The 16508-nt window shown below is 36.8% G+C and overlaps 1 protein-coding gene across 3 annotated transcripts in view; it reads right to left on the bottom strand.

Moving 5' to 3' along the window:
* Nucleotides 1–1293: 1293 nt before the first annotated feature.
* Nucleotides 1294–16508, bottom strand: part of ZNF483 (zinc finger protein 483) — a 28390-nt gene continuing 13175 nt past the window's right edge. For all 3 annotated transcript variants that reach the window (XM_035254626.3, XM_035254618.3, XM_035254609.3), the window contains exon 6: nucleotides 1294–13467. In XM_035254626.3, the coding sequence (XP_035110517.2) occupies nucleotides 11954–13467 (1514 nt within the window). In that variant the 3' untranslated portion in view covers nucleotides 1294–11953. The remainder of the gene's footprint in view (nucleotides 13468–16508) is intronic.

Genomic DNA, 16508 nt, shown 5'->3' with positions numbered 1-16508 from the left:
AAACTCCACATGTTCTCTCACAGGTGGGTGTTGAACAATGAGAACACATGGACACAGGGAGGGGAGCATCACACACTGGGGTCTGTCGGGGGGAAATAGGGGAGGGACAGTGGAGGGTGGGGCGTTGGGGAGCGATAGCATGGGCAGAAATGCTAGATATAGGTGATAGGGAGGAAGACAGCAAGTCACACTGCCATGTGTGTACCTATGCAACAATCTTGCATGTTCTTCACATGTACCCCAAAACCTAAAATGCAATAAAAAAAATTAAACAGAAAATTCCAGAAATAATTCATAAGTTTTAAATTGTGTGTTGTCCTGAGTAGCTTGATGAAACTTCTTTCATCCTGCTCTGTGCCACGTAGGACACAAATTATCCCTTTGTCCAGCATATCCATGTCATCTACACTACCTGCCTGTTAGTCACTTAGCCTTCTCATTTATCAGATTGACAAAACACAGAACATACAGGGTTTGGTACTATCTTAAGTTGCATGCATCCACTGGGGGTCTTGGAGCATATCCCCCATTAATAAGCGGGGACTACTGTATGCATCGTGTGTGGGAAGAAAGGGTTTGGTGACCAGAAGAACAGACTATGGTAGAAATATTCTTTGTGCTCACCACAATGAGGGGAAAGGTGTATGTCAAGCTTGCCTTTAAGTTAGGTTAGGGTTGTATGATTGATTTCTGGGCAATGGAAGAGTACAAGTGACTTCTAAGACAAAGGTTCACAAACTTTCCTAATTGCAGCATCTGTAGTACCACGGCCATTTTTCCACAATGCTCCCAGGCAAAAACAAAAAAATTGGTTAAACTACCTATTCTATTTGCTAAGAAGTTAGTTAGTTCCAAATGACACAATAGTAGTAGTTTGTGATGTCAATAGTTGTAGTTGGGTTCATCTCAATATTTTAAAATACCCTGGGAAGCCTGTGTGAGATCTCTACAGTGGCATGGGAAACCTTGGCACCTAGTTTGAGATCCATGCATGGTTCTAGGCTGGTGCTTAAATACGGTGTACAGTGCTCCAGTTCTTCCTTTCCCTGCCTCTGGGATGTTGGAAGTCACATTCCACACAGCATGGCTACAAAATATGGGAAAGCAACAAAATGCTGGAAAGCTCACTGGGGAATAAACCTTCATTCAGTTAAGCTACTCTGATTTGCTGGGTTCTCTGTGGCTAACATTGCTAACAGCAACTCAATATGGTAGTCATTTGAGGCTAGTGAGAAATGGAATGCAAACAGTGCCACATTTCACAATTTTAAAAACGGAAGCAGAGTCAAATACTTTTCCACTAAACGTATCTTTATTTTGATAGAACTACAATTCACTTTAACCACTGCATCGCATAGGACACTGTTGTATTGTAATGCTTGTACAAGAACGTGCATTACTAGTGTTACACGTAAACATGTCTCCAATCTAGTCAGTATCAACAGACTGAGTTCAGATGATTTTTTTTCTATGCACGGATATATATCATAATGTGTTTACTTGGATATTTTATACAGATAGCACAAGATAGAGCATACCTATGCAAACAGCATGTAGCAGTGATACCTATGTAAATCGGAATCCTAAAATGAGATACTTAATATTTTCATTATAATTATCTACTAGGTTAAAAAATATGAAAAAATATTTCAATTTTAAACAAAGGCATTTTACTGAGGCAGAATTCAGTGCAGATGCAGAAGCTGGTACTACAATTGGCACAGTCAAGAAAAAAAGGCTAGAAGACAGGATAGTGCCCATTGAATCATGAATAGCAATTGCAATTTACTGCAGCAGAGCAAAACGGAAAAGCTGTTTGTTGTATTCAAAAGTGTTAAAGATACATAGCAGATAATACTTAAGACAATATTTAAGACATAATTTTTCAGCAACCATTTAGTGAGTTTGAGTCAAAAAATAATCCACAAAATTAGTCAGTCATATGAACTGAGACTTAAATTTCTAACAAAAACAATTTAAACAGCTTTTAATGGGGTCTGAGTTTGTAAACATGGCAAGCTGTAATAGCTTGCTTCTTACACATGCATATACAAAAAAGAATCTTAGATGGAGAGATGAAGAAAATGTCACTTTAGTTATCATTATTTAGAAAATTATGAGGAAAAGACCTTAAGAGACATTCACAAAAATTGAAAATTTCAATGAAACCACTGAACAATTTTGCTCTTGGATATACATGAACAAAATATATTTTTGCTTACAGAATATATGTATTTTTAATATCAAAGACCAATTCAAACTTTGAAAAATTTCTAGTTTTTTTTTTAGCTTTAGAGGAATTGTTTGACACAAGACAATGCCCAAAGAAAACTATGGGTATACTCTGTCTAAAAGAACCTCCAAATTTACAATGTTGACTCATGTAAAGGCAATGAAATGTGATTCACTGCCTAAAGGCTCCCATTCATGGCAGATATTTTTGACAATCTTCCATCTGTCAAAGAATTTCAGCTAGAGACAGAAAAGTTAGTTACTATCATGAGGATGGGACTCCAGCTAAATCGAAAGACCATCCATGTTGAAATTTTAAAGCAAGAAGGTAACTTTTCCTTCATTGCTTTATTCTATTGCATAACACATACTGAAAATATCTGTGTTCAGTTTTCTGAAGCAGACTCCAAGAAAAGTGTCATGGATACAGATAATTCTCCAGTACATATGCACAAAAGCTATAGAATGTTGAGTTTATGAAACTTCTGGAAAAAAGGATAATGTATCTAATTATCTTGTGTCTTTACCAATGTTACTTGGATGACTTACTAAAGAATTTTATAAAGATATCCTGTACTAGAAAATCTAATTCAAGATTTCCTTGAAAAAAAAAAAATGCTAACCGAATACTCAAAGACAAAAAGCAGCACTGTGATTCACATTTTCTCCCACTTTCTAATATCACACTGCATATAAATAAGCTAAATTCGAAGCTCGTAAATGAGAAAAACTTGTGACCTAGATAGGTAAAAGAATTTATTTACAATAGAAACATTTCATAATACAAATGAAACAAAATAACTTACACAAATGAGTCAACATGTAGAATATATTAAATGTAATAACAGTGTAAATGGCTGCAAAAAAATAAGAAAAACCTGAAGAATGCTATGTAGTACTGATATTATGGAATGCCTCATCAAATTTGATGCTAATAAACTGAATTGATATGAGTTACTAAATTTACTTAAAAACAGTTTTGAAAGTGATATACTTTTGCCTCAATATTAAATGAATTTTTCTAATAAAAAGTTTTGTTTATGTGTCTGTAAATAAAAAGAAAAATTGGGGCTGGGCGCAGTGGTTCACACTTGTAATCCCAGCACTTTGGGAGGCTGAGACAGGCAGACTACCTGAGATCAGGAGTTTGAGACCAGCCTGGGCAACATGTTGAAACCCCGTCTCTTCTAAAATGCAAAAAATTAGCTGGGAGTGATGGTGTGCACCTGTAATCTCAGCTACTGGGGAGGCTGAGGCAGGAGAATCCACCAGGAGGTGGAGGTTGCAGTGAGTTGAGATTGCGCCACTGCACGCCAGCCTAGGTGACAGAATTAGACCCCATCTCAAAAAAAAAAATTGGCTAACTGATTCAGTTATTGGAAAATTAAGTATATTTAGAACAACAAAGTAAGTTTGGAAAAACTATGTGAATCTACTTATCAACTCTACATTTTATAAATCTAAATGTGAGTTAAGTATTACAAATGAAAATGAGTGTGTAGACTAAGATGTGCTGTAACACATTACACACCAGATTTTGAAGATAGTGCAAAAAATAATTTAAAAAGTCTCAATAATTTTTTACAGTGATTACATAATGAAATATATTATGGCATGGTGGCTCACGCGTGTAATCCCAGCACTTTGGGGGCGCTGAGGAAGGTGGATCACGAGGTCAAGAAATTGAGACCTTCCTGACCAACATTGTAAAACCCCGTTATCTACTAAAAATACAAAAATTAGCTGAGTGTGGTGGTGTGTGCCTATAGTCCCAGCTACTCCAGAGGCTAAGGCAGGAAAATCGCTTGAACCAGAGAGGCAGAGGCTGCAGTGAGCCAAGATTGTGCCACTGCACTCCAGCCTGGCGACAGAGTGAGACCCATCCCCCCACCCCCAAAAAAGAAATAATAATATGGATATACTGGGTGAAGTAAAATACATTTTTAATTTTACCTGTTTTATTTTCCAAAAGAGGCTACTAGAAAATTTGAAATTACATATGTGGCTCATATTATATTACTACTGGATGGTGCTGAAGTACCTAAAACACCTTCCAATCAGCTTTTTGGAGGCCTGCTCTTAAATATGAATATCACTAGAGGCTTCAGAAAAGCCTCCAATGTGAGAGACAGAAAACGAGTAAAAACAACTCAACGGAAACAGAAATAATGCAAGGGGCAGAATAACACAGAAAGACACTATGCTCAGAGAAAAAATATTTCACCCATGAAAAAAAAATTATGAAAATGGAACAGAGAATCAGAAAATGCACTTGGAAATAAAAATATGACAAAAGAGATAAAACATTTAATAGTAGAGCTGGAAGATGAAGAAATCTGCAAGAAAGTAGGAAAAATCAAAGACATGGAGAGAGTGACCCAGGAATCCACCTTTCCACCTAGATAATAATTACATATGCAGAAAGTTCCTAACGTGATTATTTTGGGGGCACATGAGTCCATCTGAACACTTGTAGCTTCTAGGGGAAATCCTGACTGATAAACTGCAGTTAATATTGGCGGATTTCAGCCTTCAGTGAAGTAGCAGCTACCCGTCCCCATCCACTCCATGGCAGGCAGCTGTGTGGAGACAGAACCCCACATTTCTGGTTCATCTTGCTGCAGCCAGGGTGGACAATAAAAGCCACTTCCTCTAAATGTCAGGGTTCTGATTCCAGCTATCTACTTCTGATCACAGAGGAAGAGCAGACACAGAAGAGCAAGCTTCCATTCTCCCAACCCCCAATTGGTTAAAGAGGCTTCCAGAAGAAAAAAGGGATGACACCTGTTTCTCTGGACATTCAAAAAACTGTATCTAGGAGAATTTAGAAAGCCATTGCCCCTGCCCAAGAAAAAATACAGGCTCTGAAAAGAAAATTTTAGGCATTCAACACAGGCTGATCCCTAGCACTGAGACAGCCCATGACAATAAAACAAAAACAAAACACACACACACACACACACACACACACACACACACAAATACCCAATAAACCCTGGGGGAAAAAACAAGAATCCGACTTCCAGAGCTGCCACATTATAAGATTCAAATGTCTACTTGTCAACAAAAACAATCACAATGCATACAAAGAAACAACAAAGTATGGACTATTCAAAGGCACTTTAAAATAAACCAACAAAAAATGGACACAAGGAATACCAAACATTGACTTGCTAGACAGACTTTAAACCAACTGCCTTAAAGATGCTCAAAGAGCTAAATGAAAGTTCTCATTTTGTTGACAGATTGAAAGAGAAAATGAAGAAGATTCTTAAGAGCTGAAAAAAGCAAGGAAATATGTATCATTTGCCATTACCTTAGAAGGCAAGGGTCCACTTTACAAAAGGACTACAAACATTTAGAAAATCAGTGGGGAACCCTGCCACCACCACCACCACCATCATTACCCCAGAAGAGCTACAGGTAGGTTTAGCAAAGCTTATTACTAGAGTGGTCCGATAATCTATAAGGGAGAAAGACCTAAGAACTCCAACCTGAAATAACCTCTCAACATCAGACTTCATCAAAAAGACTTGGAGAAAGCTATCTCACCAACTTCTCACAGAGAAAAACACTTTGCTTGGAAATCACAATTTAATAAGCACCAGAGGATTCATTCACAGAGGAATCTCACAAGTGTTCTGCTGTGAGAGCAGCTTTCTTAGTTCAGACCTTTATAGACACTAACATTTCCACAAGGGAGAAACCCTAAAATGTACTATACTTTATAAAAAGTATTTTGACAGCATGTTTTCAGAATCGTAAGACATTTCTCCCTATTGATCAAGAAGTTCCACATCTGATAAGCTATTCTGAGGGGAAAACAAAACAAGAGCAAAACAAAATTAAATCTTTATTCATACACTCACACACAGAGAACCTCCAGTGTCTCTCTATTGCACTGACAATAAAAAGCAAAAACCACTCTACAGAACTGGAAGGTCTTTGTGGTGCAGGTTCTGAACTATGGCAACAAGCACTGCAATTGCTCCTACCCCCACCCCACAGAGACATACACCAAGACAAGTTATAACCAAGCTGTTGAAATCCAAAGACAAAAGGAGAATCTCAAAAGTGGCAAGATAGAAGCAACACATCACATAAAAGGGATCCTCAGTGAGACTGTCAACTGATTGCTCACAGAAACTTTGGAAGCTAGAAGGCTGTGGCGTTGTTATACTCACAGTGCAAAAAGAAAAAAACTGTCAACTGAGAAATCTATATCCAGTGAAACTGTCCTTAAAACAAAAATTTAGCAATAAAAGGAGATTACTTTAACATTATAAAGGTCAAATTTGAAAAGACCACAGCTAACATCATACTCAATTATACAAAATTGAAAGCATTTCAGGAAAAAGCACAGATGCCTACTCTTGCTACTTCTATTCAACACAGTACTGGAAGTCCTAGCCAGAGCAATTGGCAAGTTAAAGCCATTCAAATGAGAAAAGTAGCAGCAAAAATTATCTGCTTGCAGATGCCATAATCTTATATTTAAAACTCCCCCAAGATTTCACAAGAAACTGTTATGACTAAATAAATTCAGCAAAGTCGCAACAAACAAAATCAACACTCAAAACTCAGTTATGCTTCACTAAAAAAAAACAATTTACAACAGCATCAACAGAATACTCAAGGATAAGCTTGACCAAGGAGGCAAAGGCTTGTACAATGACATCTATTAAACACTGCAAAAAAATTAAAAGATTCCACAAATACATGGAAAGTTATCTTATGTTCACAGACTGTAATGTTTGATAGTCTTAAAATGTCCACATTACCCAAGTGGTCTACAAATTCAATGCAAGCCCAATCCCCATGATATTTTCCACAAAAACAAACCATCCAAAAATTCATTTGAAATCTTAAGGACCCCCGAATAGCCAAAACAACCTAGAGAAAGAACAAAGTTGGATGCCTCACACTTCCTCATTTCAAAAAATATTACAGGAAGCATAGTGTAATACTGATTACAAAACATTATTGGAGTAATCAAAATAGTATGGTACTGGCATAAAGACAAACATACAGAACAAAGGAACAGAGCAGACAGCCAGAAATAAACATACATGTATATGGTCAAATGATCATTGACAAGAGTGCAAAGAATACATGATGTGGAAAGAATAATCTCTTCAACAGATGAGGCTTGGCAAACTGGATATTCACATGCACAAGAATGAAGATGGACCCTTCAGCATACATAGAAATCAAAATGGTTACAAGACTTAAACATAAGATCTGAAACTATAAAACTCCTAGAACAGGAGAAAAGCTTCATGACATTGCATTTGGCAATGGTTTATTGGGTATGACAACAAAAGCACAAGGAAGAAAAGAAAAAAAATAGAAAAATTGAACTTCACCAAAACCTTTTTTCAAAGGGCATTAGGAACAGAATGAAAAGGCAACCCATACAGAATGGAAGAAAATATTTGCAAATCATTTATCTGGTAAGTTCTTTACATATTCTGGATATATAAAGAATTTCTACAACTCAACAACAAAACAACAAAACCAATTATAAAATGGACAAAGGACTTCAATAAACATTTCTCCAAAAAAGATATACAAATGGTCAACAAGCACATAAAAAGACAGTTAACAGCACCAATCACTAGGGAAATGCAAAACAAAACTAAAATAAGATTCTACGTCAAACCCATTAGGATGTCTATCATAAAAAAATATATAGAAAATAACAAGTGTTAGCAAGGGCGGGGATATTAAAACCCTTGTACATAGCTGGTGGAAAGTTAAATTGGTATTGCTGCACTTCCTCAAGTTAAACGTACAATTATTGTAAGATCCAGCAATTCCACTTTTAGGTGAACATTTAAAAGAACAGAAAGCACCACTGATTATAGCAGTGCTATTCTTGATAGCCAAAGTGGTGAAACAATTTAAATGTCCATTGGCAGATAAAAGGATAAACAAAATGTGGTGTACAAGTACAATGGAATATTATTCAGCCTTAAAAAGGAATTAAATTCTGATACATGCTACAACATGGTGGAACCTTAAAAACATTATGCTAAGTGGAATAAGCCACACACAAAAGGACAAATAGTATGATCCCATTCATACCACGTACTTAGAACAGTCAGATCTGCACAGTCAGGAAGTAGAACAGTGGTTACCAAGAGCTTGAGAGTTACTGTTTAAGGAGTACAGTTTCAGTCTGAGATGATGAAAAAGTTCTGGAGATGGATAGTGGGGATGAATGCACAAAATGTGAATCTATCTAAATGCTACTGAGTTATATAACCAAAAAGTGTTTAAATGGTTAATTTTATGCTATATGTATTTTACTACATTAAAAAAGAATTCTAAAATAAATAAATACAAGTGAATTTATTGACAAAACTCTTGCCTTGTCCTGGGACATGAAAAAAAATTTATGCAAGCTCATTAAGAGGAAACATTATTTAAAGCAAGAACTTCATTTTAAAGTAAAATGTGTCAGTGTTCTTACTAAAAGCAATCCTGTAAGGAATCAAAACACGTTTAAAGTCTTTTGATAATCTGACTTAATCAAAAAATGAATTTAAATATTTGGGTGATGGGCCCGACTGAATGTCTTGGAGACAATTATACAGACTTAGCTACTGAAATCAAGACTTTCATAAATATTATCCCACAGAGTTTGAGGCTGCCCTCTGTAGCTAGGACATGGTATTTAGAAAGTTTATATTGGATAAAGGACTTACATCCAGAACAAAAAGGACTACAACACAGTATCATCAACCCCATTTTTAAATGGACAAAAAAATCTGAATAAACATTTCACTAAGATAGACAGATAATGGCCGAAGAGCACATAAAAGATGCTTTGACATTATTCATCACCAGGAAATCAAAATTAAAACCACAAAGGAATATCACTTCAAACACTATGGTGAGTATAATTCAAAAATAAAATAAACAATGACTGGCAAGGTTGAAGAGAAACAGGAACCCTTGCACATTACTAGTCAGATGTAAGATAATGCAGTCGCTTTGGAAAATAATTTGGCAGTTTCCTAAGAAAGTCAAACTAAAATTTACCTTATGACTTAGCAACTCCCCTCAGGCATCTGCCTAAGGAAAGTGAAAACATGTCCACACAATGACTTGCACACTAATGTTCAAAACACTTGCATACCAATGTTCAAAGCAGCAATATTCCTATTAGGCAAAAACTGGAAAAAACTCAAATGTTCTTCAACTAGTGAATGGACAAAGTATCCACATAATATTATTTGCAATAAAAAATAAAGTACTACTATGTTACAACATCGATGAACTTAAAAAACACATTAATGAAAAAACACAAGATCACATATAATAACAAAATGTACAGAGAAAGACAACTCTAGAGATGCAAAGTAGACTGATTAGTGGGTGCCTGGGATTAGAGGTTGGAAGGAAGATTAACCGTAAATTAGAAAAAGGAATCTTATTGGTATGATATTCTAAAAAAAAAGGATTATGGTAATGGCTGCACAACTCAGCAAATTTACTAAAACTCACTGAACTATACCCTTGAAATGGTTTTAATGATATGTAATTTGTACCTCAATAAATTCATTTAAAAAAAAGTTTATACTCCAAACTCCTAACGGATACTGGGATAAAACATTGTTATGAATGTTGGGGAGTCTAAGAGTAATCCTGTAACAAGCCTCTTCTCAAGACTTACATATTTCTTCAACTCCTATAAATTATACCTTTCAGAAAACAAAACTTAAACCAGCCTTTTTGTCTTTTTAGAAAAAAACTTAAATCATTATGAATGATTCTCATAATAAACATTCATTTCATGGCTAGAATGTGATTGGTTGGGTCTACCTAGCAATAACTATGCAGACCAATTTATCACATGGCAGTATTTAAACTGAAGGTTTGGGGTTGGGGAGGCACCAGGACGGAACCAAAAACCTTCTCCCAGAGGTAGCATTTCACACCTACATACCTGAGTCTAAGATCAGCCTTAAGGATTGCTTTACTTCCATAAACCAAGAGTTTTCTGGTTTAGTTCTCTTTTTACAGGAGCTGCCTACAATTTCAACTTTAGGAACTTATTTCTAGACCACTGCTCAGTCCATGGGGCTCCTCCAGAACCCTATGACCTAAATCCCAAACCTCACTCATTCAGGGGCTTAAGTTCCTTTTTCAGTTAGAAATTATTATTCAGACTCCACCAATGAAATTTACAAGGAATAATCCACCAATACCCGTATATTCCATTCCTCTGAGGTCTAATTTCACAACAGAAAACTTAACTGAAAATTTTTTCTGTATCAATTCTATAATCTTTCCCTGAACTTTACTTGCTATCAGTGGGGTCTCTCTAGATTTTAGGATATCTATCCTCCAAATGGTAGGGATTATAACAGAACATTCCAACAGCAGAAATTCAGAGAGATATGAGAGAACTAGGTAAGTCAGAAAGTAGATTCCTCAACAAAAGGTGGCAGCTGGTACCCAGGACCAGCTGAGTGCTTTACAGAAATGTAAGCCCACTGTTGTTAGCCCTTATAGTTTTTTTTAAGACAAGCCTTGTTTTTAATATGAAATGCCCTAATTTTAGATACTGGCAATAATGTGTACACACACACACACACACACACACACACAGACGCACCCCACACCCCAAGCAAACTGTTACAACAGCTTTTAACTGTTGCCATACAGAATGTTTACACACCAATTGGAAAAATACGTACTTGCTGCAGGTAAAATTTTTTTTAAGTAGAATTTGTGCAGAACAAAATCCATCCAGAACAGCTCTGTTTCAGCGCACTTTCTTTCCTCCAGCCCTCATCTATTTTCCTAGGACTGTTAGTCTCACAGAGGAGATAGCTCAGGTGTAAGCTCTCTGGCTTCTCAGTCCCCTTGGCCAATGCTCAAGAGAAAAAGAACTCCCTTGTCCAATTAAAATACTCCCTGAAGGAAAAGTTATTTGAGCTTCACTGACTTTTGAGTATACTGCATTCTCATTTAGCTGGAAGTCCAGCATCCTGGGAACCAGGCTTGGTGGAGTATACCCATAATGCCAGCTATTCAGGAAACTGAGATGGATGGATCACTTTGAGCCCAGGAGTTCAAGACCAGCCTGGACAACAAAGTGAGCCTCAATCCCAAAAAAGAAAAACAAAAAAACAAAAAGTCCAGCATCCTGAATAGGAGTATTTTCCACTAGAGAAACTTGAAAATAATGACAAATCAAAAAAATAACTTATGTCCACAGCTTCAGAGATAATCAGGAATACAAAAAAAAAAAAAAAACGAAACTAAAAAAGGCAGAAATCATTAGTCTCATCACTTCATTCTGATGGTAAAGAAACTGTAAGGTCAAATTACTTGTCCAAGGTACATACAGCAAGTTGGCTGGCAAACTGGGACAGAATCCAAGTTATCTGACTGCAGTCAAGTTCTCTTTCCATCACACTACATGGTAGTGGAAGAAATCAGAGGGAAATTCCCTGAAGAAAAGAATACTTCCAAATCAAGTTTGGCCTCAGAATCATTTCGCAATCTTCACTTTCCAGTGACTTTATCAACTAATTACTGTTTACCAGCCATTGCCATCCTTGAAAAGAGGGACGAATGGGGAGAATTTCTCCTAGCTGCCATTTTATGCAAGTTGCAGCTACTGATCAATATTGTAATAGTTTCCCAGGGCTTCAGTAACTGACAACCTGAACTAAATTCCCCCCACCTTACTGTAATTCCAAAATTACTCTGCAGAATGAAATCCCCGATGTCTAATGAGGCCTGAATTACTTTTAAATGTCTTCTCACATTCGTTACATTCATATTCTCTCCTTCCAGTATGAATTTTTAGGTGTTCTACAAGGATTGAGCTTCGACTAAAGGTTGCGCCACAGTAGTTACATTCATAAGGTTTCTCTCCTGTATGAATTCGGTGGTGCTCATTAAGAGATGAACTCTGACTGAAGTTCTTCCCACATTCTTTACATTTATAAGGTTTTACACCAGTATGAATTCTCTGATGACGACTAAGGAGTGAATGGGTTGGGAAGGCTTTCTCACATTGGTTACATTTGTACGGTTTTTCTCCAGAATGAAGTCTTTGATGATAAATGACAGATGTAAAATGGCTAAAAGTCATTCCGCAATCATTACACAAATATGGTTTTTCTCCAGTGTGAATTCTCTGATGCCGGGTAAGGCATGAATTCTGTCTAAAGGCTTTTCCACATTCACCACATTTATAGGGTTTCTCTCCAGTATGAATTCTCTGATGTTTGGAAAGGGATGAGCTATGACTGAAGGATTTTCCACAATTGTTACACGTATAGGGTTTTTCTCCAGTATGAATTCGCTGATGTTGAATAAGAGATGAACTGTCACTGAAGGGTCTCCCACAGTCTTTACATTTATAAGGTTTTTCTCCAGTATGAATTCTCTGATGTTTAATGAGGTGAGCACTTAGGGTGAAACCTTTCCCACAATCATCACATTTGAAGGGTTTCTCTCCACTATGAGTTCTATGATGTGGTGTGAGCGATGAACTATCACTAAAAGCTTTTCCACACTCATTACACATATAGGGCTTTTCTCCAGTGTGAATTCTCCGATGTTTTGTGAGTGAGGCACTATAGCCAAAGGCTTTTCCACACTTACTACATTTATGAGTTTTTTCTCCAGTTTCATTTCCCTCACCTTTATTTAAGGCTGCTTCTTGACATGAATCTTTCCGACATTTCTCACACATAGGGATTTTTCTCCTAGAAAGAGTTGACCTCCGAATAAAGATTATCCCACACTTACTGCATTTTTGGGACCTATCCCCCAAATGAATCTTCTGACGTTTCTGATGCTCTGTAAGAGCTGAAGAGTGACTTAAGACTTTCCCACTGTCATTACATTTCCGTAACTTTTCTCCAGCAGTTTTCTCCTTGCGGTTCAGAACAAGGTCTGAATGAAAACTGAAGGGTTTCTTGCTTTCATTATACTTTCGAGATTTCTTCCTCAAGTAGACTCTCAGATGTTTCATTAAGTCTGAAGGTTCTTTGAAATTACGTCCAAAGGGGCTTTTATCTGGGTCAAATTCCTCACCCCTACTGCCTTTACCAACAGTTTTCTTTTGTGTGACTTTTCCTTTTGAATTTCCCTGATTACCATGCTCCTCCTCTGATATGCCACAATATTTCTGGAATTCTTCCATCAAGCCATCATCATCATCCCTGAGGCATCTTTCTATTATTTTATCTAAAGCTGATTCATCTAAAAGAAATAAGAAATAGAATATTTCCTGATTGCAAGAAAAGAAGCTGTATTTGAGTCTGAAATAGGAACACATTAATAATGATAAGGAATACAGTTTGGATGGTTCTCAAAAAGAGCTTTATGAAATAGAAAAGGAAAAGGTAATATAGAGAAACAATGTAAACATATGGGCTAAGAAAAATATTGAGAAAGGTGAAAAGTTTGTGCTTTATAGTTAGATAAAAGTTCTCACCCTCATTTTCAATTTCTGTAAGAGGTTCAAACCTATTCTCCCTATATCCAAACTTTTCTCTTTTCAACAATGACAGCACAAACATTTGAGTATTTACCAAATGCCAGGTCCGGCATCAAGCATGGTGTTAATACAAATAACTACAATACTTACAAGCACGATGTAATACAAATAACAATGCTTACTTGATTACTGCACTTAATCTTCACAACAACCCCATGAAGTAGGTCTTATTATCATCCTGGTTTATGTGACAGCTGGGCACATAGAGTGTTAAGTAGCCTACCCAAGGCCACAAGTATAATATGTGATAGAGACAGATTTTTTAACTTAGTCTGAATCCAAAGCCCATGCTCCTGATCCTTATATCACCTCTCCGCAAAGCATGGAACACTAATTTTGTTGAAAATGTTACACACCACAGATATGCAACACCTTTAATATAGACTTTCAAAGATTACCACAAGTTGGCCCTATCAGCCTTATGGATATATTAATCAGGCATCCTTTTCAAGTCTCTCCTACAGTGCTGCAGTTCCAGTACTATTCTTCTGATCTTAATACTTACTACTACCTAGAATGCATTCCCACAGCACCCTCACTGTCATAAACATAAATTCGACAGGGCCTGGGGTTCAAGTCCAATGATCTCCAGAGTCTTCTCTAATCCCATACTCTCACTGATTATGCTCTTCTCAGAATTTTGAATTCACTAATTAACTACATCCTTTTAACCATGAGATCACACTGTTACTTTTATAAAACTATTTTTCAACAGATAACTATAAACCACAAAATTACTCAAAATTATATTACCTAGAAACTAATTAATAGCTAATACACAATTCTGTGTATTTCCTTCAATGTTTCTATACAGTTAAACTTTTCTGTTAAACTACAGAAAAACTGTATAATTTGTAGTTATTCTTTTCATTTTATATTGCCACTCTTTTCATTTATAATTATTTCCCATTACACTGCTGATTTTTCTTTTTAAATTTTTTTTTTTTTTAGAGACAGGGTCTTACTCTGTTGCCTGGGCTGGAGTGCAGTGGCACGATCATAGCCACCACACCTGGCATTTAAAAATTTTTGAGACACAGTGTCACTCTCATTGCCCAGGCTGGAGTGCAATGGTGCAATCTCAGCTCACCACAATCTCCGCCTCTTGGGTTCAAGCAATTCTCCTGCCTCAGCATCCTAAGTAGCTGGGATTACAGGCATGCACCACCACACCCATCTAATTTTGCATTCTTAGTAGAAACGGGGTTTCTCTATGTTGGTCAGGCTGGTCTTGAACTGCCAACCTCAGGTGATCCACCTGCCTTGACCTCCCAAAGTGCTGGGATTACAGGCATGAGCCACCGCGCCCAGCCACACCTGGCTAATTTCTAAAAATTATGTGTAGAGATGGGGTCTCACTATGCTGAACAGGCTGGTCTCGAACTCCTGGCCTCAAGTGATTCTCCCACCTTGGCATCCCAAACTGCTGGGATTACAAGTATGAGCCACTGCACCCAATCTGTTAATTCTTTATAAAGATAATTTTAATCAGTTACATGATAATTGATCATATAGATTTCTCTTACTTTTTTTTGGTTTTGTGTGTGTGTATGAGACGGAGTTTCACTCTTGTTGCCCAGGCTAGAGTGTCAGCTTACTGCAACCTCTGCCTCTGGGTTCAAGTGATTCTCCTGCCTCAGCCTCCCAAGTAGTTGGGATTACAGGCATGCGCCACCATGCCAGGCTAATTTTATATTTTTAGTAGAGATAGGGTTTCTCTGTGTCAGTCAAGCTGGTCTCAAACTCCCAACCTCAGGTGATCCACCTGCCTCAGCCTCCCAAAGTGCTGGGATTACAGGCGTGAACCACTGCGCCTGGCCTTCATTCTCTTATTGAACCTTTATCAAATAATACTTCCTGAAAAAGAGTCATAAAAGCAGAATTACTAAACCTGGTCTGTAGCTGTAACTGTGATGTACAGGCAAAGCAAAAATGAAGAGAACTTATGAAAACAAATAACGCAACAATATTAGGATATACACTTTTGTATTTTTATTCTTATATAAGGTTATTTGCTGGCTATTGTTGGCCTCTAGTTTGGTCTGTGTTATTTAAATTCTAATATATGAATTATTTGGATTGAATTCATGTTCTGGGCCACGTTGTTGTATGTATTGATGTACAGCCTTGAATGTGAATAATTATTGTCAACTATATTTTAAAACTTTTTTTTCTGGCTTTATTGTATAAATTTTCTATTTGGTCAATGATTTAATCACATAATTTAATGAATCTGTTTATTTTTTTTTCCCAAATATTTGTGCATTAGGTGTAGTTACCAGATGATGAATTTTCCTCATATGCTCAGTAGTCTTGTAATAAAAAGCATGTAGAGTGTTAAAAAAAAAAAAAGGGTATACAGGCTATACCACTTTACATGACACACAAGCAGAAGCACCTGAGTACTAATCTCTGGTAAAATCATCTTTCTTTAAATCTCTGCAAATTTAATTCATAATAGTATTATTGCTTTACATGTATGCTGCATTGCTAACCAGTGAGTTTGAACATTTTTCTCATGTTTACAAGCTATTTAAATTTTAAATTTTGTTGGTGATCCATTCAAGTTTTCAGTACATTTTCCTAACAGTTTTAGAGTTCCTTATCAATGTGAATGAGGTTTTTTGTTTGGTTTTTTGAGAGAGTCTCACTCTGTCACCCAGGCTGGAGTACAGTGGTGCAATCTCAGCTCACTGCAAACTCCACCTCCTGGGTTCAAGCAATTATCCTCCTGAGTAGCTGG

Source organism: Callithrix jacchus, chromosome 1 (assembly GCF_049354715.1).
Source record: "Callithrix jacchus isolate 240 chromosome 1, calJac240_pri, whole genome shotgun sequence".
Lineage (NCBI taxonomy): Eukaryota > Metazoa > Chordata > Mammalia > Primates > Cebidae > Callithrix > Callithrix jacchus.
Note: the sequence above shows the minus strand (reverse complement) of the source record. Positions and strands in the feature narration are given on the sequence as shown.